At 34.5% G+C, this 22,838-nt stretch overlaps 1 protein-coding gene across 1 annotated transcript; it reads left to right on the top strand.

The window, feature by feature from the left end:
• The first annotated feature begins 445 nt into the window (after nucleotides 1–445).
• Nucleotides 446–22,035, top strand: LOC132915993 (uncharacterized). The gene is made up of 8 exons (XM_060975742.1): nucleotides 446–668; nucleotides 9,841–10,073; nucleotides 10,675–10,886; nucleotides 11,624–11,838; nucleotides 14,158–14,361; nucleotides 14,453–14,569; nucleotides 20,011–20,295; nucleotides 21,291–22,035. Exons 1-8 carry the CDS (start codon nucleotides 446–448, stop codon nucleotides 21,788–21,790), a joined length of 1,989 nt encoding a protein of 662 aa, XP_060831725.1. The 3' UTR covers nucleotides 21,791–22,035.
• Nucleotides 22,036–22,838: the final 803 nt, after the last annotated feature.

Raw genomic sequence — 22,838 nt, forward strand, 5'->3', positions numbered from 1 at the left:
CCTTTTTCTCCTTTTTCAATCTATTTAAGAATAATCGTGATATATCTTTGTTCTCTAACACTAATATCTTCTTTCTAATTCTTCCGAGAATTTTACGCAGTTTACATGTCTTTTACATCTCTTGTTATTTATCAAAATTGTTAAATGACAAATTGATAAATGATAAATTGATAAATGACTACGAACCATTGTCTTTTTACAGAATACAGACTCTGGAAGCTATAGCTGGTTCGTGTTAATCCTTAGCATCAGTGAGGTATTGGCAGACTTCATCCTGGTACTGTTTAGCTGCCACTTTTATGTAACTTTGCATCGGAGGGTGCACAGCTGTTTCCAAATGGAGACAATCGACGACGTAGTAAACAATGACGAAATCGAGATGCATGACGTGGTCCAGCACAGCGAGATGCCGGGTATTCAACCGCCTTGGTTGGTGTAGCCGCTTATGCAGGTGAGGCCGAATCCTCTCCCACGACCCTTCTCGGCTACTTACGGCTCGACCTTACTTAAATCGACGCTCATCGCTGAACCGACGCCCAGCGATGATCTGACGCCCAGCGATGAACTGACGTCCAGCGATGAACCGATGCCCATGGCTCGACCATCTCGTAGAACTTCCGCTATTATATCACGAAGCTGGCAATACCCTCATCCATTGCACGAAGTAGGTATTTCATTCGTCATCCTTCACGCTAGAAGATAAGTATCGCCGTGTAAAAATAGCCATCAGTATCTTTGACATCGATTTCTGCCGTTTCCCTTTCCATATATAATTATATGCGTAACCACGGAAAAAATTCTTGAACCGTTCTTGTCGCTCCTAATTGCTCTTTCGAAATCTTTTTTGGCAAATTTCAATATTTGTGAAAGCGAAACGTAGCGAATTCTATTTCTTAAGATTCCTTTTGTACTTGATTTGATACGTAAGTGTTCTTAAGATTGTTGAAATTCCATGGAAAATGGTTAATCCCCTACTTACTGTGGCTATTTCATACGACTCGTATGTCATTTAAACGTTTCATTTAAAAATGAGAGTATGTGTCAATACTTGTCATGGCCATTGTATTTATTTGAATTCATTGAGAAAATAATTGTCATATAATTAAACCATCAGATTTAATAGAGGTGAAATTCATTTAAGAGATATGTCACTTCAAAATTTTTCTTGTATCTTCTTCGAAACTACAATGCTCTCTGATCCAGCTATCGCGAAATTTCTAGAACTATACATCAAATTTTCATCAAATTTTATTCTGCATAATTTACTATTATTTTTGCAATTTAAAGCTTTATATCTTCGGAAGAAATTCAAAACCAATAATGTAATGGCACAAACTCTCCTATCCTACCATACTACCATTATATTTATTATTTCTTAAAAACAGACCAATGAAAATAACATACAAAATTGTTGTATTTTCATTACTGCAAGGAATAAGAATAGGCACATAGAATTGTCATTTACAAATCAATTCAGTTAATCAGTTAACTATTTAGTATTTTTTGATCTTTTAAATAATTAAATATAAAAACAAAAATATATGTGGAATGAATATAAGTTTTGGAAATATACTTATTATACACATATATTTACAGAAAAAATTTCTTTAAAAGAAAATTAATTTAGATAGAATATCATTTCATATATTATCATTTATATTCTTTAACGATAGTTAAAGGAATAATGAATAATGGTATTTAATTTTACATTCGACCCAAACAGAGATTTCAACAACGTACCAGACGGCCGATAATGAGAATGCCGACTATCGGCGAAGAAGAGGAGCACCATATACACTTGTATAATGGTATCGACGGTACAGCGGCAGAAGACTTTGTGCTGATATTGATTGCACCCGGCCGACAGTGGGACAAATAATTTCCGACAATGAAATGTATTTAAAACATTAAAACTAATTGATTTTCAAAATTCTTCTTTCATTAACGTATCTAAATTTGGTTGATCTAGTATTAAAAGTAGAAAGTTTTTATCATTTCAATTATCAACGCTTTGAAAATTTGTTAGACAATTGTTGTTGTTACACATAGATACATAGAATAGATATATAGATACATGTCGTGTTACTCGATGTATAGATATGATTATATTTAATAAGTAAGATTTAAAAGTTAGTAAATTTATATATATTTTCTGTTGTTTATCATGTAGCTCTGTGTATTTGTTGTGAAATAAATTCCAAATATAAACTATAATTGTGATATTTCTCGCCAGTCACTATAGGTTCTTACAAGTAATAGCATTTCTTTGTTTAATTAATGAATATATTATGATTTATTTCTTTGCAATATCATAAACGGCATAAGTTAACTTAAGGAAATTGTATTTTCGTCCAGTCGCGGGGAGACGCGTTCGCTTTGAGACGCGTCAACGGGAGTCGTAAATTCCCGTTACGATGTACGAATCGACACCGCGAGCAGGGCGATCCACTGATTTCAGTTACGATAATAGGGGTGATTGTGTTGTAATAACTGTAGTCTACAGTTATCTAGTATATATTTATTTATCACCATTAACAACACGTGAGACTTACAGAAATTATTTTTACACCTTACCCGATCTAACCCAGCAAAAGAAGAAAAATTACAACAAACGCAAATACTAGGAGGGCTGCAGAAACAGAAAGTAAGCAGTGGCTCCAAGAAATCTCACTACAAAACCCCTTCAGCATACTACCACAAGAGAAGGAACCAGAAACAACGGAAAAACCAAAACACAACGCCAAACCACCACCAATATACATCGATGGGCAAGTAATAGACCCCCTCCTCGAACTGCTAAACAATACGGCAGGCAAAGAAAACTACTCAATAAAACAATTAAAACTGGACCAGGTAAAAGTGCTAATCAACGCCCCAGAAACATACAGAAAAGTGATAAAAGTGCTAAAAGAAAAAAACGCCGGGTACCACACCTACCAGCTCAAAACTGACAAAAGCTATAAAGCAGTTATCAGAGGGCTACACCCAAGAACAAACACAAGCAACATATGCGACGAACTAGTCAAAATCGGACACCAGGTAAGGGCAATAAACAACATAACGAGATTTGGTACCAAACAACCACTACCGCTGTTCCTAATAGAACTAGAACCGAACAAAAACAACAAGGAAATCTATGACATTAAACAAATCTTAAACACAATAATCACAGTTGAACCACCCAGACAAAAAAAAAGACATACCTCAATGCATGCGGTGCCAACAATATGGGCACACAAAAAATTACTGCAACAGAAACCCGGTGTGCGTCAAATACGCAGAAAAGCACCTGACAACTTACTGCCCATATACGGGAAAAATAAACGAGGTAAAGTGCTACAACTGCAACGGAAACCACCCAGCCAGCTACAAAGGCTGCCCAGCCAGAAAAATACTCCAACGTAAATTGTTTCCGCCGCTTAGAAGCAGGACATATAACTACCACCACACACAACAAGACAGGGCAGAATCTGAGACACCAATTAAAGTACAGTACGTAATGAACAACAACCACAACAATATTAACACCACTGGCAGTCGAAGCTACGCGCAAGCAACCAAGGAAGTAACACCCGTAGCCAACCAAAACCACAACAACAACACCAACGACGCTACAGAAATAAAAGAACTATTAAAACAATCCATCAAAAGCACCGACATGTTAACAAGAACGAGAAGCGAACTAAACGAAACATTCAAACAGCAATCATTACAAATCACAGCTATGATACAACTGATAACAAACATGCTAAGCAAAAAGTAAAAACGGACATACTAAAAATAGCTGCCTGGAACTCTAACGGCCTACAACAAAGGGCCATTGAAACCAAAGCATTCCTATACCACAACAACATAGACATACTACTCGTATCAGAGACGCATTTCACAACAAAAAGCTACACAAAAATACCGCACTATACCATATACGATACCAAGCACCCCTCAGGAAAAGCACACGGAGGAACCGCAGTGATAATAAGAAACGACATTAAACACCACCTACACAGCCAAGTTAGTAAAGAACACATACAAGCAACTACCGTTACCGTACAAACTAGCAGCAACCGTCTACAGCTGTCAGCAGTATATGCACCACCGCGACACAAAATTACAGCACAAATGTGGGAAGAATACTTCCAACAACTAGGCGACAAGTTTATCGCAGCAGGAGACTACAACTCAAAGCACGCAACATGGGGATCAAGAATCACTACACCTCGAGGCAGAACCCTGGAAAAACACATCAGGAAAAACAATCTCAATATATTATCCACAGGAAGACCGACATACTGGCCGACAGACCTGAGCAAAATCCCTGACCTACTCGACTTTGCAGTCACAAAGGGATTAAACGGAAATAAAATAAATATAGCATCCAGGCTCGAGCTTAGCTCCGACCATACACCCATAATAATAACATACAGAAACAAGCCAATACTCTACAACAACTCAGAGACGCTATGCAACAAATCCACTAATTGGCAAACCTTCAAAGAAATAATTGAAAGCAAAATCAACTGCAACATCCCACTGAAAACGCCCCAACACATCGAACAAGCTGTAACAACACTTACAAAAACTATACAAGAGGCAGCACGGGCAACCACAAAACCAGCAACTACCACTAGACAAACAAAACAAATCCCATCAGACATCCTCGAAAAAATTAGAGATAAAAGAAAAGCGAAAGCAAAATGGCAAAAACATAGAACAAAAGAAAACAAAAAACACCTAAACAAACTCGCAAAGGAAATAAAAAAACGAAATAAAAGAGCACAACAACAACGAATTCACAACGTTCATAGAGTCACTATCTGCACACGAGAACTACAACTACTTATTATGGAAAGCCACAAAAAAAAAATAAAGAAGGCGATAAAACCAGCCCCAGCAATCAGAAAAGCAGACAACACATGGGCAAGAAGTAACGAAGAGCAAGCCGAAGAATTTTCCATCCACCTATGCAACACATTTACACCACACAACATCAATAACAGCAACCACAATAGCCATACGGACGACTACGCGATAGCCACTAGCACTGCAATCGACAAGCAATACACCATACCCAAAACAACAGCACAAGAAATAAGAAACATAATAGAAAAAACAAAAAACAACAAAGCACCAGGAATCGATCTAATCAATGGCAAAATATTGAAAAACCTCCCTCCAAAAGCGATACGGCTCATTACAATAATATTCAATGCAATACTAAGAATACAATATTATCCTACATTATGGAAACAGGCACAAATCATAATGTTACCCAAACCAGGCAAAGACCCACATGAAGCAACATCCTACGGACCAATATCACTACTCCCCGTGCTCTCCAAAATACTAGAAAAAGTAATATACGCCCGACTGAAACCAATAATAGAGAAGGAAAAACTAATACCAGACCATCAATTTGGATTCAGAAATAAACACTCCACCATAGAACAAATGCACAGGCTTGTCAACGAAATAATACACACAATAGAAAACAAACAATATTGTACAGCCCTATTCATGGACATAGAGAAAGCTTTCGACAAAATAAACCACGAAAGCCTAATACAAACAATCAAGAAACAATTCCCGGAAAAAATATACCAAATAATAAAATCATACATAAGCAACAGAACCTTCACAGTAAAAATCAAGGACGCACACTCCGAAGCAAAAGACATCAAAGCAGGTGTTCCACAAGGAAGCGTCCTAGGACCCATACTATACACACTATACACGGCCAACATTCCAACAACTACCAATAGCAAAATACTGACATTCGCGGACGACACAGCCGTGCTAGTCAGGCACACTAACCCTGTAACAGCAGCCACAATACTACAAGAGCACATCACAAAAATAGAAAAGTGGCTACAGGACAAACAAATTAAAGCTAACCCTGACAAATGCAACCACATTACATTCACATTGAGAAAACAGATAACACCAAACATCTTCCTGAACGGCACGCAAATAACACAAACAAGGCAAGTCAAATACCTCGGACTTCACATAGATACACACTTCACATGGAAACAGCACATCAAATCAATAATAGACAAGATACAGATAGCAAGGAGACAAATGCACTGGCTAACAAGCCGAAAATCCAAACTAAGCACAGAAAACAAACTGTAAATATACAAAATAATCATAAAGCCAATCTGGACATACGGAATTCCACTATGGGGAACAGCAGCAATGAGCCACATAAATAAAATAGAAACAATCCAAGCCAAAATCCTTAGAACAATGGTAAACGCTCCGTGGTACGTTAGAAACGAGGACATAAGGAAAGACCTCGGAATATCAACGGTCAAGGAGGAGATTACCAGATTCGTAACAAGATACAGAACAAGAATATAAACACACCCGAACCAGCTGGCAGCTGAAACGTGCAACACAACAAACATCGCAAGAAGACTAAAAAGGAAACACCCAATAGACCTCATAAAAGTATAACTTAGAAAAAACGAAGCTGGCACCCCGCTGGGGGTAGCCGCCCACATGCTATATTATTTTTTATTTATATTTTTTTTTCTTCACCAATAAGATATAACACTTTACCAAATGTCCGCAAGGACAAATTGTAAAATAACCAAAATAAAATAAAAAAAAAAAAGAAAAAAGACTGACTCGAGATGCTACAACGGACTGTTTTAGCGCTGGTTAGGAAGGTACTTCTACCGAGGGTCTAGTCCCTTTGGAAGGGCCTTTTTAGTTATTGTTTCAACAGACGTGGCATGCAGGGTGTTCGATCTATCTGGTTACTGAGCGAATGGTTTCCTTGAGTGTGTGACACATGCAACGTGCATGGAATGCTGTGTTCTCCTTCGCTGTTCTAAAAAAGAGATATATTTTAAATAGAGATCGCTTTATACATGTAACGCATACATGTAACACCGTTTGACTTGTATAGATCATGCGCGGTAAATATTTTTAAGAGTTTTGACTGAAACTTATTTGGATTAGATTTAAATTTATTTTTTGTTACGATACCGGAGAACGTAAGAACACTTTCTCGTAGAAACAAGGAAATATTGAGTAACATTAATTGAAAGATCTGAGAGAAAGATCTTCTAGGTATATAGGTATTATCTTTTCACCGACTTTCCCTTTTTTCATTTTTTAAGCAGATTCAGATTTGTATGCAATTTAATATTATCACGTATAAGTATCAATCACCTACTAATCTATGTATCACAACTCACTAATCAATTCACTTACGAAACCTCCATACTAATAATAATTTTCTAATTATAAAACCTGCTTATTCCGCGTTTTTATAACGTTATGTCTTCTTTTTAATTATTTAATTTTTTGCGTTTGTTCCAACATTTTTTCTAATATATATCAAGCACTTTGATAACAATCTAATTTTTTTAATTTCCTGTTTTGTTTGATTGTTCAATTTATTTGATTTCCTGGAAAAAAAAGTTACACTTTTGCATTAGAAATCACTTCCTGTTACATCTGCTACAGACTGTTTAGAACCGAAAGTTAGGAAAATAAATTGAAAGGCTAAAATTAAAGTTTTAAGTTATAGTTTTGCTTATCCAAAACTTATTATCTGCGTATATAATGCTTATAGAAATTCTATAAGTTATTAGCTCTGGAAAACGTAATAGGAAATTTTATTAACGATATTTTATTTTATCTATTAATTTCTAATTATCTGTTTATCATACAATTTTATCAGTTTTACGGATTCAGCACCTTAACGCACCCGTTTATTTTAATAAAAGTATGAGAGATCGTCCGCGAAAAAATGTTTGATACATATTTTTTTTATTAATAACATGCAAAACATCTTAAAAACCAGAAGATACAAGAATAAATTTCCTTTAAATCTCATATTGTTGAATAAGGATCCAAAAATTTTAAAAACAAAATTCTCCAAGCAATCATTTATATATGTAATTATATATGTAATATGAATTATTCAGATAATTTTTCTAAATGTTAATCCACTTTCGCGTAAATTTTTGTATGTGGACGTGTATTTTTCGAATGTGCCATATTGTAGATTTTTACTGCTGTAGATAGATACTGCTCACCTGTAAAATACTTTAGTCGCAACCTGTATACAAATAAATCAGGAACAAAATAAAAATACAAGTAAAATATTTAGCAGATAATATAAATATAAATTTATATTCATAAAGTTCGAGAAAGATTTCAGAACAAATTTTCTTATTTTTATTACATTACATTTTATCTGATTCACACTAAATTCAGCAATCGTCTTCAAAAATAAGTGACATACGTGTGTAAGGACCCTAATTTCAACGCTATTTAATATACTATACAAATTAATTCAAATGATTATTAATATTAAGAATATTGTATATAATTATAAATAAATAAAAATAATTATATTATTTCATAAATACCCAATTATACTAACACATAAATAAATGAGCACATAAACATGTAAATAAATATATATTAAACAAATTCAAAGAAGCGGAAACTAAACTATCGCTGCAACGATGCATCGTTAGAAACGCGATTTCTAATATCGCAGAATGACTCGAGAAATTTCTCCGGCTGGATACTTTTTTATGTAAACAAGAAATTGTCGCCATTTCGAAGACGATTACAAGGGACAAAGCGTGGAAAGCATGTAATTGGAGTTGGTGGTGGCTATGAACTCGGCAACGACTTGACCATCTGGTCACACCTGAAATGTTTTCCAGGTCGGAAGATGTAGTCCTTACCTAGCAGCGGATTATTGCAGATGATTTTATCCGTTCAAATGCAATTGCCGCGACAGGATAGCAATTTGAGACGCCAGTGAAAGCCTAGATCGATGCGAACTGCATTCTACTAGATTGTTTCTGAAGTATCCTCTTCAGTAATGTAATATAACACATTTTATTATCTTAATACCAGGGTATTCTTCTTCCGTCTTTGATCGATGGAAGCTTGTGAGTAGAATCGAGTTTATCGATAGAAATAAAGAGGGTTATTTTCTGTATATTCGTTCTTGTCGATTCTAGTCTTTTATTTGTTGTATCGTGCATTACTACAATGTAGTTGTTTCAAAACTTGAAATTTCATGAGATCATTTTCTTCCACATTTAGATAAAGGCAAATTTGTCTCGTCGGTGGAAATAATTGTTCTTCGTATTATGGAAGTTTCAATTTGAGGGCATTAGACTCTATCTAACGATTTTGCCAATTTATGATTTTAAATCACTGTAATAAAAAACTGTGTTTTAATGGAATACTAATATAGGAATACTAATATTTACAAGAAAAGGAAATCGGGCGTTTTATTTAAATTGAATTAAAATACTGATAGGATACTAATATATTAATATATAGCTATCGTCATATTTTTTGCTTCTCAAATCACTTTCTCTTTCGTTAGTAATTACAATATTCGTATTTAATTACGATTACCACACTCACAGATATTAAATTTAGGTACTTTTAATTAGCAATAATCGAGCATACAAATAAATTAATAATTTAACATTATTACCCAAGTGATTGAAAAAATACATCAATTTCTATAACAATGTTAAAAAAATTACTTAAATAACAATAAAAGTAATACATAAAATAAGTCTAAAAGTATGCAAAGTGCATTAATAAAAAAGTTCCGCTAATCTACATTTTCGAAAAAGCTGATATTTCAATGAAAAACTTGATCTTTTATATATATACTTGATTTTATACACGTATGTATGCATTAAATCAAATATCAATAACTCACTGAAGATATTATTATACACAAATAACGGTGCTTTTAAATTGTCGAGAAATACAATTTCTGAATCACTTTCTATCATTCGAAAGATATCAAGTTCAAATTTTTCACACGTTCTCTGATTGCAGGTGATGGTATACCCGGAACAATTGTTGTTCGTGTGGGAAACAATCGGCCGGACTTGGGAACGAATCCAATTTGCAATCGTTTCACCGGTCCCCTCGAAGAAGGGCAACCTCTTTTTTTACCCTGTAATCCGCCTATGCCTGGAACTTTCGTTTCCGTACACTTGGAAGCAAATACACCGGCACTAGTTCCAGTGCAACTTTCATTGTGCGAGTCCTTCGTGTACACTGATCAGGTACGATCAATTTGCTCTACCTGTTTCAAACAAATAAAATTATCCAAGTATCATAAATAGCTTTGTTGTAAGTTATATAATCTATACAATATATACAATATGCAAAAGATATACAAAAACTACGTATAATGCTTGTTATAATATTTAGCAGGTGCAACAAATCTCCACGTAAGTTCAATTTTTTAAATTGTGTTTATAAAAATATAAACTTTCACGAAACTTCCCCTTAGTTACCTTCATAAATTTTGAATCCATGAATGTGAATTATGTTTACTACAGAAGGGACTAATTAATGTGAATTTCAATTGTTAAAAATGGATAATCAAGTTTTAAAAAATATCACATTTCAAAAGACTCTTTATATATACCTTATTTATCATTTCTTATATATATTTTGATAATGTAATTCATTTTGTAGATATAATCAGTATTTTAACACTTTCTACTAATTAAAATGTACCAGGGTTATTAGAAAAACTTGAGTTTTAGGGTTTTTATACTGACTTTTACACCGATTATTCTTTTCTTATGTGTATATTCTTCTTTATGTAAGGTTTTTCCTTTTTATAATTTAAAGAAACGTGATTACTTTTTTATATAGGCTCTTCCCATCGAGAGGTGTCCACAATTTAGAGATCAGCCACCAGGTTCGACAGCAACCTACAATGGAAAATGTTACATATTCTACAATCGCCAACCGATGATATTCCGAGAAGCATTGGCACTCTGTCGTGCACGAGGTGGTACTTTAGTGGATGAAAGTAATCCTGCGTTACAAGGGTTTATTTCGTGGGAACTATGGAGGAGGCACAGGTACCGAATTCATTAATTGTCCACCTCTACGCTTCGCTATCTACTTTCAACTCTTTTCTGTAACATATAACTAGTTCAATTTAATCAAAATCAGACTGATCTATCTAGTTCGTTACAATAGACAATTTATTATATCTAATACTAATAGCAACTTTCATCAAACTGTTATTTTCATATTTAATAGTTAATAAAAATGCTACAGGAAAGGTACAGATATTATTCTATACGGTAGTAATAAAATTTTAAAATAAACACTTTAGCTTCAAAACAAGTCAATTTTCCTATTGTACCATTTGTACCTTGTAATTTGAAATTACTTCTATTACTACCATGAAATAAACTAAACCTACCTTCTGACGTAAATTGTTTACAGTGGCGAGTATAAAAATAGGATAACTTGTACTCATAAATACAAATAATATTAGAGTGAAAACTTTCGTTTATATTCTTCTTCTTTTATATAGAATTCAAAAATACATCTCTTGTAAAATATTAAATAAATTTTAATCAATATGTAGCAGTTAAATACGAGCAATAACAAATACAAATAATTAGATTAGAATCTTAGATTCTGATACATAGATAATTTAATAAATTATTATAGAAATAGTTTAAGCGAAAGGTAAATTACCATAAAGAGAGTTATTATCATAAACGAAAAAATGTTCAATGTTCATTGTGTAATAAGTGTGTTTTCAACAAGCATTTCTAAAAAGATATACCTTATCTTTATTAAGGAGTGATACTTCGAGTCAATATTGGATAGGTGCAGTAAGAGATCAAAAGGATCGTACGGTTAGGAGGTGGACAGGAAGCGGCGACGAAGTTTCTGTTTCTTTCTGGAGTCTACCTCAAGGCAGCGAAGAAGACTGCGCCCGATATGATGGTAGTAGAGGATGGCTTTGGTCTGATACTCCTTGCACAGCTCGATTAAATTTCATCTGTCAACACCGTGAGTAACAAGTATTTTCTCATTACTATCGAATTACTATCGAATGTCATCTATATAAATGTCATCTTCATTACTATAGAAATATATATATATGTCGGAGATGAAAGGACACCGCCCCCCCCCCCGTTGGAATTATTTGGAAAAGCCTCAATACTGTAGCATTTACGAAATAACCCAGACACAGTCATTCGAAACTTGAGACAATGAGTTTAGGCTCGAGGCGACAACCGGTCGCCGAGCGTAACCACGGTCACGGGATAAACATTCCACCTAACAGAGATATAAAGTAACATAGCTTTCCTTTAAAGAATTGGCAGTACAGACACTTGACAATAAGACATTCCAACAGCCCCGCAGCTCGCCACACACAGACCCCATTCTTTGGGCCAGATGATCGCCAGATGCCGATGCATCGTTTACAGTTTATGTTCAGATAACCTGAGGAACCGTTACAAATCTTAGGACTTAGTTAACTAAAGTCCTTCAGATTGACAAACAGTCTTTATTCTATCAGCCTGTAAATCTGTCGCCTATTGCGGGAAGATATGGGAAAGCCTGATTTGGTCACGTACGACGTTGCCTGCTAGGAACTCTCTCTCTAGGGCGGCTAGCATCCTTTTCTAACCGCCAACATAGAAATTGACCAATTAACAGCAGCGTCTATTTCCCTCACCCTCCGAGTGGAGGCTTTCTTTGACGAATCCGATGATCTCGTGCCCTTAGGCACACCCCATCATAGTTTTCCTCTGCAGCGTCGTCGCGACGGAAAGTCATTCTTTTCTGGTAACCTGATTAGCTAAGAGTCATTCAAGCGTTCCTAGTATCACGAGTAGTAAGTTGAGTCCGACTTAGACTTTGAAGCGAAGTATATTCGTTATCCCGTTGACCGTGGATTCGCTATATCGAACCTAGGGCCATTGTCATTAGCGTCCAGCTACCGCGTCCGATTGTCAATCTTGTATCAGCCATACTTGTGTAATAAATATCTGTGCGACAACCATGAACAACACTGGTGAAGATTCATTATACGCCACTACCGTCAACCCGACATATATATACTTAATTCTTCATAGATATCTTAATACGTACATGATGACACATTGCACAAAACAATTAGAGGACCTTTTCTCATATCACTTTGTCTTTTATATTCGCTTCTTGTGTTTGTACATTGTTTTTTAATTACCATTCAAAATCAATTTTTAGAATACATCATGATATCGTACGAATAGCATGTTGATATATTAGGTTTATAGAACTTCTCCGCTTTTATTTACTTGATTGGTGCGATAATATAGTCAATCCGTTTACTTTTTTTTAGCAACGCGTAAAGAATAGAAAGATATTAAATAAAGGGTGAAAAATATTATGCGAGCCTCTCAAAAGCTAAACTGAACAACTTGGCTTATTGTTCATTTCGTAATTTCATTACACAAGTACACGATTAACGTTCAACTCTCAAGACACGAATGATTTCCTTCCATCAGTTCATTTATCGCAAAATGATGACACTAATGATAGTAAATTCTGTGATAGTAGATTTAAAAAATAATGTTTATATCATCATCAACTTGTTGTATTTTAGAATTTATGGAATTGATCAATATGGTTGCTGAAAAGCTTATGTATAAAAAATGAAGTTCTTATCTCTCTCTTCTGAAAAAGATAGATAGAAAAAGATAGAGAAAAGTAAGCAAATGTATGGAATATCATCTTGTTTTTTAAACGTTACTCATATAAAATCAGTCACATAAAATACAAGATTTTTGTAGGTATTCAATCATACATTTACACTCAATTTAAGAGCAGTCCCATATTCCTAACGTTACGAGCAATCTTCAGTATTGAACTAACATTTAAAAACGCATAAATTATATCTAATAAGAAACAGGTACTCAACTACTGGAAGCTTAACATCAGGTACAATATTTTCATGGAAAACAAACAAAGAGTATTCTTTTTATTAATTATTCTCCTTATTAATTAAGAAGCTACTTTGCTTATAAAATTTTTAAAAAATTACATACCCAAGTATCAAACTCTCGACCAATACGTTCGTCATGTGCACAATGTCCGCGCTATTTTTCTCCGTCAGAGTATCGCGAGAGAAGTTATTGGAAAAATAAACGGTGCCAAGTGAGGCAGTGAGAGAGCCTCATGACGTTTCACAGATAAGTCACCTGTCAGATTCGATTCGTACAATTTATTTATCGGATTTTTACAAATGTCTCTATTCTATATTAGATAGATACTATTCCATACTTGGTCAAACAATCTGAGACAACAAGTAAAACCAAGGAATTCTTTGTTTGCTCTTAGAACCACGAGCGTGTGGTCGACCAGAACAGCCTCCGAATTCCACGATGACGGTGACCACAACAACAGATCGGAATTCCGGAAGCGCATATGAAGTTGGCGCGACGGTGGATTACACTTGTAACGCCGGCAGCCTTCTTATAGGACCGTCGACTCGTACATGCCTCGATACTGGCTTCTACAACGAGTTTCCACCGGTGTGCAAAAGTAAGAGAGCAAGAATTAGACACAGAGGCCACTCGGTGAACCATACACGATCGTCCTATCGATGTTAAATTCAACATTCTGCTCGTTTCAGGCATCGAGTGCGGTTATCCAGCGAACATAAAACACGGAGGTTACACACTTATCAACAATACCGTTAGTTATCTCAGTCAGGTGCTTTATTCCTGCGATGAAGGATACGAGATGACTGGTAAGAATTTATCGTGGCGTTAGCCATTATTTCTCATTGATAAATGGCTATCGTTTGTGGGTAATATCGTTTGATACCTGTGTTGAAACGCTTCGCCAACGAGCATTTTGAAGGAAATTGGTAAGAATATTAGTTGGTGTTGGATCCTGATGACATCATCTTTCTGATTGTTTATTGATCCTCTCGTTGCGGCTTGATTTTGTTCCTGATTCTAGAATCGTTTAAATTGGTTTATCATTTTTAGAGATTTATGGTAGAGATTGAAATTAATCTGATTGAAGATAAGCTTTGAATGCGTGCATAATTTTTGTTAAGAATTGTGGAATTTTGGTGCCGAAATAATGTTGAAGGAACATTGACTATACACTAGGATGTAATATTTAAATAATAATATATTTATTACTAGAAGGATTTCTCACATATTCTTCGATACATACTTGGACGCGTCTCCTCACTTTCTCTACACTCGACGACTACTAACCGACTCTTCTGGACGCTTCTTCACAACTGCCGATCGTCCTTTGTCTCAACTCAGGCCTGGACGCGCTCTGACGCTACACACACATGTATCCACACACTGATACTCATATACAAGTAACTCTACGCGCATTTAACCCAGTCCAGCACGAAAGATTATACATATCTCAACACACCTCCTTAATTTTTCGTGCTGTATATTCATTTCCCTTTTATAAGTCAATCAAACCATTCTTAAAATTAATCTAAAATTTTCAAATTTATTTCTTCCTAGAGCCTTACTACTTTATCTCCAGCCCAATCAGCGTCAACAAAGCAATCAATAACTTCAGCATTCAAATTTCTTTTATAAGTTAGTTTTAATTTCCTAGTCAAATATAAGTATTTCAAAATTCTCAATGCATACTTGTAGTGGGTCTCGTTATAATTGTTTTGAAATCGACTTGAATAGTTTACACTATAGCTAACGTCTAATCTTGTTCCAGTACTAATACATAATAAAGCTCCTATGAGATTTCTATATCTTATATCGTCTGAGGCTGATTGTGCGGGTTCTAAACTTAAGTTTTGTTCCATTGGTGTGGAATATAGTTTACCATTTTCTATATTATAATTTTTCGCTAATGACTCTATGTAACTACTTTGATCTAATTTCATCTCACCCTTCTCATTATCGTGCTCAATGTTTATTCCTAAATAAGTCTTTACTTCACCTAAGTCCTTCATCGCAAATTTGTTTGACAATTTGTTCTTAATTTCATCGATTTTTGTTTTGTTTCTTCCACATATTAATAAGTCATCTACAAATAGAATTAGATATATGATATCATCGCTCTCATACTTCGTATATAGACAATAATCGCTTTTACTTCTTTGAAATCCTTATTTTCTTATATACTCGTCGAAACATTCATACCAAGCTCTTGAACTTTCACGCAATCCATACAATGCTTTTGATAATTTACATATTTTCCCGCTTTTATCGTCGTAACCTATAGGTTGTTTTACAAATACTTCTGATTTTATAGTTCCGTTTAGGAACGCTGTTTCTACATCCATTTGCATGATCGTCAAACCATATTGACAACAATAGGATAGTAATAACTTCAACGTTTGCATTTTTGCCACTGGAGAGTATAAATCTTCTAGTATTTCCTTTTGTTGGAAGCCTCGAACAACTAGTCGCGCTTTCTTACGGTTATCAGATTTGTTTGTATATATCCATTTTAGGTCTAATACCCTTTTGTCTTTTGGTTTCTCCACTAATTGCCAGGTCTCATTTTTGATTAAACTATCCATCTCTCGATCCATTGCTTCTTTCCATAAAACGCCGTCATCTCCACTTAAAGCTTCTTCATAGGTTTGGGGACTGTCTGCGCTAACTACGTTCACATAAATGAAATATGAGCTCGTTTGGCCATATCTTTGAGGTTTCTTTCTTTCACGCCCTGACCTTCTCAAATTTTTTCCTGCGTCCTCAAGTTCTCTTTCTGATCCGTTATTTAAATTTCTCTCCTCTTTTATTGTAACCTGCTCGACTTCTTCGTCATTTGTTTCATTTTCATGAACCTCGTTTGAATTCTTTTCTATTTCATTGTCTGGTCCATCTTCTCCTTGAAATCCTACTAAGTTATCATCTACATCTACAAATTCTACGTGTCTTGCAATTATAATTTTATTATTAACTAGGATCCTATATCCATTGTTTTCATAACCTACGAGTATCCCAGTGTCTGCTTTTTTGTCCCATTTCGAATTTCTTTTAATTTCAGGTATTCTTACGAAAACTCTACTTCCGTATAATTTTAAATTATTTATATTCGGTTTCCTCTTAAAAAATATCTCAAATGGTGTTTTGTTTTCATATGTGTTTGTAATGGTTCTATTTTTTAAGTGCGCCGCGGCTCTAACTATTTCCGGCCAATACTTAATATTCAGCTTTGAATCATATAATAAGCATCTAGCGGAATTCATGATTGTTCTATTGTAACGCTCAGCTGTTCCATTTAACTCGTGAACATAAGGTGGACATGGTTCTACGACAATTCCCTTTTCTCTAGTTAAATTATACATGTTTCTGTTTATATACTCTTTTCCATTATCGCATCTTAATCTCTTTATCTTTTTACCAGTGAGATTTTCAACTTTATTTATATAATCAAGGAAACAATTGTAAACTTCATCTTTTGATTTCAAAGTATAAATCAATGCACATTTACTATAGTCGTCTATAAATGTTAAGAAATATTTAGATCCATCAAACCCAGTATTTTTATGAGGTCCATTTAAATCGGTATGTACTAATTCTAAAATCTCGCGTGCTCTATTACGGTTATTTTGGAATGGTAAATTATGCATTTTATTTTGGATACATGTACCACATTTTATTTTTACTTGCTCAAAATTTTCTGGCATTCCCTCAACTAGTTTTTTTTTACACATTGTATCTAAATAATTAAAGTTTACATGCCCTAAGATCCTATGAAAGTTTTCCTTATCTGTCATTCTTCCTACATTTTTAGCGTGAGATTCTTGCCTTTCAATGTAACTACTTATTTTATATAAGCCATGGTCTTTGAATGCGATCCCTATCAACTTTCCGTATTTGTTATATATTTTTGAAGTATTTCCTGCTGAGACTATCTTATTTTCATTCGTTACTCTCGCATAGCTAATCAAGTTATTATCCATTTCTTTCACATAAAATACATTAGACATTATGATTTTAATCCTCCTTTTGTTTACTTCGAAGTAAGTTATAATTTTTCCGACTTTTGTTCCTTTTAGAATTCTACCATCTCCTAACTTTACATTTATCGGATTTTTTAAATTTTCGTATTCAACAAAATAAGAGTCGTTATTTACAATGTAATCTGAACATCCACTATCTAATATCCAATCTATTTTTCGCGTATCGCTAGTATATACCGTAATTTCATTCTTACTATTTTCTCGCTCTATTCTCGTTAGGAAAGATCCAATTTCATGGTTGTCGTAGCCTTCATTGTGTGAATAATTTGCGTCGTGTTGACTTGCCCCATTGTAGCGTTGTTGCCAGCCTCTGCCTTGTCCTCGTTGACCATATTCCCTCGTGCTGGCTGTTGATTGACGACGGATATTTCCACGTCCCCTGCTCGTGTTGCTTCTGTTTTCTTTTCCACTGCTGCGACCACGTGTTGACCCACGCCAATAGCTGTTACTGCTTCCCGCTTGGACGCCATTTTGACACTCTCTCGCAAAGTGTCCTTCTCTTCCGCATCTGAAGCATCCTTCCCTTTTTGCAGAAAAGGCGTTGGTTTGCATTCCTCCTCGATTGGGTTTTCTTTTCTTCTCTGCTATTTCGATTTTATTTTTCACATATGCTACCGTTTGATTTTCTTCTTTCAATGCATCTATTATGTCCGCTATGTAGCTATATTCTTCGGGTAACGTATTCAGCATGTAATTTAGCTTTTCCTTCTCACTTACTTGTGCGCCCGCACCCTTTAATTCATTTATTAAATTTTCGAAGTCGCTAAAGAACGATGCTGAATTACTATAGTCCTCAAGTCTTATCCTTTCCAATCTCCTTCTGCATACGAGCTGTAGTGCCGTCGACTCTTTCAAGTACATTTCGTCGAGCTTTTTCACTATTCCATATGCCGTTTTTTCTTCCCTGATATATTCCAATTGTCTATTTGTGATGGCACTGTAAATTATATTTACTGCCTTCAGATCCCTTTTGTCCCAATCTTCATTATCTGTTTCGGTCTTCACTCTAGTTATAACAATCTCGCATTCTTTATACCTCAGAAGCATCGTGATTCTTTGTTTCCACATACTATAATCCTCACCATCGAATATGGGTATCGTGATTTCCGATCTCTCCATTTTGATTGATTCCTTATCACTTACTCAAGCGTTCCTACGTGCTCGAAGTATATTTTCCTCCCTTTTTTTTTTTTTTTTTGAACGTTTCTTCCCTTACTAACACTTATTCAAACTGTTTCGCAAGATTGATGAACCACGCTCTGCTACCATGTTAAGAATTGTGGAATTTTGGTGCCGAAATAATGTTGAAGGAACATTGACTATACACTAGGATGTAATATTTAAATAATAATATATTTATTACTAGAAGGATTTCTCACATATTCTTCGATACATACTTGGACGCGTCTCCTCACTTTCTCTACACTCGACGACTACTAACCGACTCTTCTGGACGCTTCTTCACAACTGCCGATCGTCCTTTGTCTCAACTCAGGCCTGGACGCGCTCTGACGCTACACACACATGTATCCACACACTGATACTCATATACAAGTAACTCTACGCGCATTTAACCCAGTCCAGCACGAAAGATTATACATATCTCAACAATTTTAATATGAGAATTTTTATGTTGCACAACTGACAAATTCCTGTGTCAGTTGCACTGTGTAGTGTTTATTCATGAAAATGAATAAATAGTGTAATAACGTAATGCAATGAATCTTTTCCTTTTTTTCTCTCCATGTTGCGAATCATCTACACAAGCGTTTCATGCGACCGTAAGCGATAAAAGTAAAAAGAAAATCATGGAGTACATTCAGTTTAAGCAGATATAAATATAAATATGTACGCATGTACATTTTCCAAGATACTCATCGATACATTATAATAATATATTATGATCAGATTTTTATACTTTCTCTCTAAGATTTCTAATTTGAGATTAAAACAAAATATTTTCGATTTTTATGAGACATTAAATGCTACAATATTTATTAATGAAACTCCGATATAGTAGTAATAAAGCCAAAATGTTGTATAAAACAATTTTATAAAACGGTTTTATAAAAAATAATATAGAAGGATATGTATAACTTATATAAATAGACTTTTCATTTTTAGTTTAACGCTACATAGACATTGTTTACAGCTTATTAATAAATTATAATGGATTAGTAATTTGCAGAAGAAACAATTTGTTCCGATTACAGGTCGTGCAAGACTGACATGCGATATCGATGAGCGCTGGAACGGACCGCCACCACGTTGCGAGCCAATTCTGTGCGATCCTCCTGCTCCTGTTCCACATAGTTATATTCAAATCGATGAAGTCGACGAGACCGAGACAGTACCATCGAAAACGAACTTCAGTCGAAGTCTTCTCGTAGGCAGTATCGTTACATATACTTGCGAGAAGGGTTATAGACTTTCTGGCTTCCGACAAATATTATGCTTGCCTACTGGCTTATATGATCATGTCGCACCCACTTGTACGGGTATGTGATTTAATTATTTTTATGGAATAAATACAAATTTAATTATTTCTTTAGAAAGAGAAGCAAGTCATTTTTCGTGATAGTGTTTGCAATCTTCAAATACGAGGATAATTTAATTTCATAATTAATTATTGAATCTTTATTAATGTAAATGATATAATATGAGAATATTCAAAGGTTGTTTTTCAATCCAATTCATGAGATATTTATTTTATACTTGGAACTTAAATTCATTTATGCATATAACTGTTATGCGCGTAGCAACTCAAAGAATTAATAAGTAATTCATAATTGTTTTAATATATACATATATAAATTTCAAAATGAATTCTGATTTACAACAGTATTGTTTTCAACCAAATTCTACTTAACTATTGTGTACCTTCTGTACCTGACTGTTATATGTGTGTGTCCGTGCGTGTGTGTGTATAAAAATAGTATAATACATATACTATTAATATAATATAAATGCTTATATATTAAAATATTATTTTAAACTAAATCACATATAATACGTATGAAATCTGTATTATAATATATCTGCAATAACTGTAGTTGCAATAATTGTAATAATTAATTTCAGTAATTTCAATAACGATATATGTAGATTATCATTTACATTTAATTTTTTGTTGAAATCGCAAACAATAATCTTTTGTCGTATTGACCTCTTAAGGACTCTTGACCTCTTACTCTACAAAATTCAATCAAAAATGTACTCAATTTTTTCGTTATCAATTTAAAACTATATTAATACGCTAATATATCATAATTAGAATTACAAAAAGGCTCTTTTCACTTAAACCAATACAGGAGGTCTAAGATAACTTGGGATAAAAGAAATTTTACATATGATTGGAAACTGGGAATCTATATATTCCTAAGGGATTATGTGAATACATAATAATAATAATCATTAAATTTTCTTTAACAGAACCTATGTGAATGATTAGAATTACAAGAGAATCAACGTCTCCAAAATTCCTTTATTACAGAAGAACCACGTACCACCGTGACTGTGTCTTCCCGAACAACCGTGCGACCAACGACCAGCAGAACCCGACACACATTCCTACCACCTCGAGTTCGAACCACAACAATCTCGACGACCACAACCACAACCACCTCTGTGCCACCACGAAGAGTGGCTAGCACCGCCGAATTACCCGCGACGGTTCGGGAAACCATAGCAAGGAAACCAAATATTGGTCTTCAGAGACCAGCACCGCCTCCGTCGCCACCTTTGAACGACGACACCAACGATCATCCTCAGGACAATGAAATTTCTGGCAGTGGAGTGGACAATGCTCAGGCTGGCATTGGAACTGGTGTTCCTGAACCTTCTGGACCTTTCAGGGTGGACAACGCCGACCAGTCGAGTAACACTCATCAAGCAAAATTAAATCTAGACGCGGTGATCGCCTTGGGTGTCTTCGGTGGTTTCGTATTCCTTGCTGCTGTAATCACCACCGTTGTAATACTCATACGCAGGTAAAAGCAAATCACTCACCTAAATCCGCGAATCGCGTGTAGAATGATGGCATTATCGAGTTGTTGTCGGTTCTTTTGATTTCTGTGATTTGGTTGCACCAAAAGTAACGCCTGTTTTGTGATGTCAGATTATATTCATCTTTGTTTTTATTTGTTTGTTACGTTTTGCTCGTTTTCTAGCGCGTTGTTTATTCGTTTCTCATTCGTTGCTGAGAGCAATTTGAGGATTATTTTATTATGAGTAAGGATAATTAATTAAATTAATTAAATAATATTTTTCATATATTTCATAGGTAATTTCAATTCTATATTTTGAAACGAAATAATTTGCGTGTGTTTAAATGGAAATATGAATGTTTGATAGAGATTAACATTCAATTTCTAATCGTTGAATTTCAAAATTAGGAGAGAAATTTAAATATTTTTCATTGCATTAATTGGAAAATTAAATGGAAAAAAAAGAACTTGATTTGAAACTTTTACTGATACTGATACTGAAAAAGTTTATTTCGTGGCAAAATACATTTGTTTTAATCTTTGGGATTTGTTTAATTTCGTTCAATTTCTAATATCTCTACTTTAAATTAAACTTCCTAAAATTAGAAATATCCTGATATTTTCACATACTATCAGTTATGGGAATTAAACAAATTTCGTATCACTTCAAATGAATAGAAATCTTAAGATATAAATGGTGGAAGCTAATAAAATTACTCTTATACATATACTACTTCCTTTTATCGTATTACTCTATTAGAAGGAGGAAATTTCTTACTAATTCTCTAATGGCTCGATGGCAACCTACTTATTTAAAAGACTGGTTTTCTCATCCTTACCATTGACTGACTATCAATTACCGTAAATATTCAAATATACGTAGCGTAGATGCATGTTACATTGTTCCCATTTTGACTTTTAGATTCTTGTGTCATGAAACATGTTATATTGGTAATCATCTGATTCTCTTGTTATCTGCAATTTAAAAATTGTATTGCCTTCGACTTCTCTAACAGGCATTATTTCTTGGACAGACTATGCATAACTATAGCTTC

Source organism: Bombus pascuorum, unplaced genomic scaffold (genome assembly GCF_905332965.1).
Source record: "Bombus pascuorum unplaced genomic scaffold, iyBomPasc1.1, whole genome shotgun sequence".
Lineage (NCBI taxonomy): Eukaryota > Metazoa > Arthropoda > Insecta > Hymenoptera > Apidae > Bombus > Bombus pascuorum.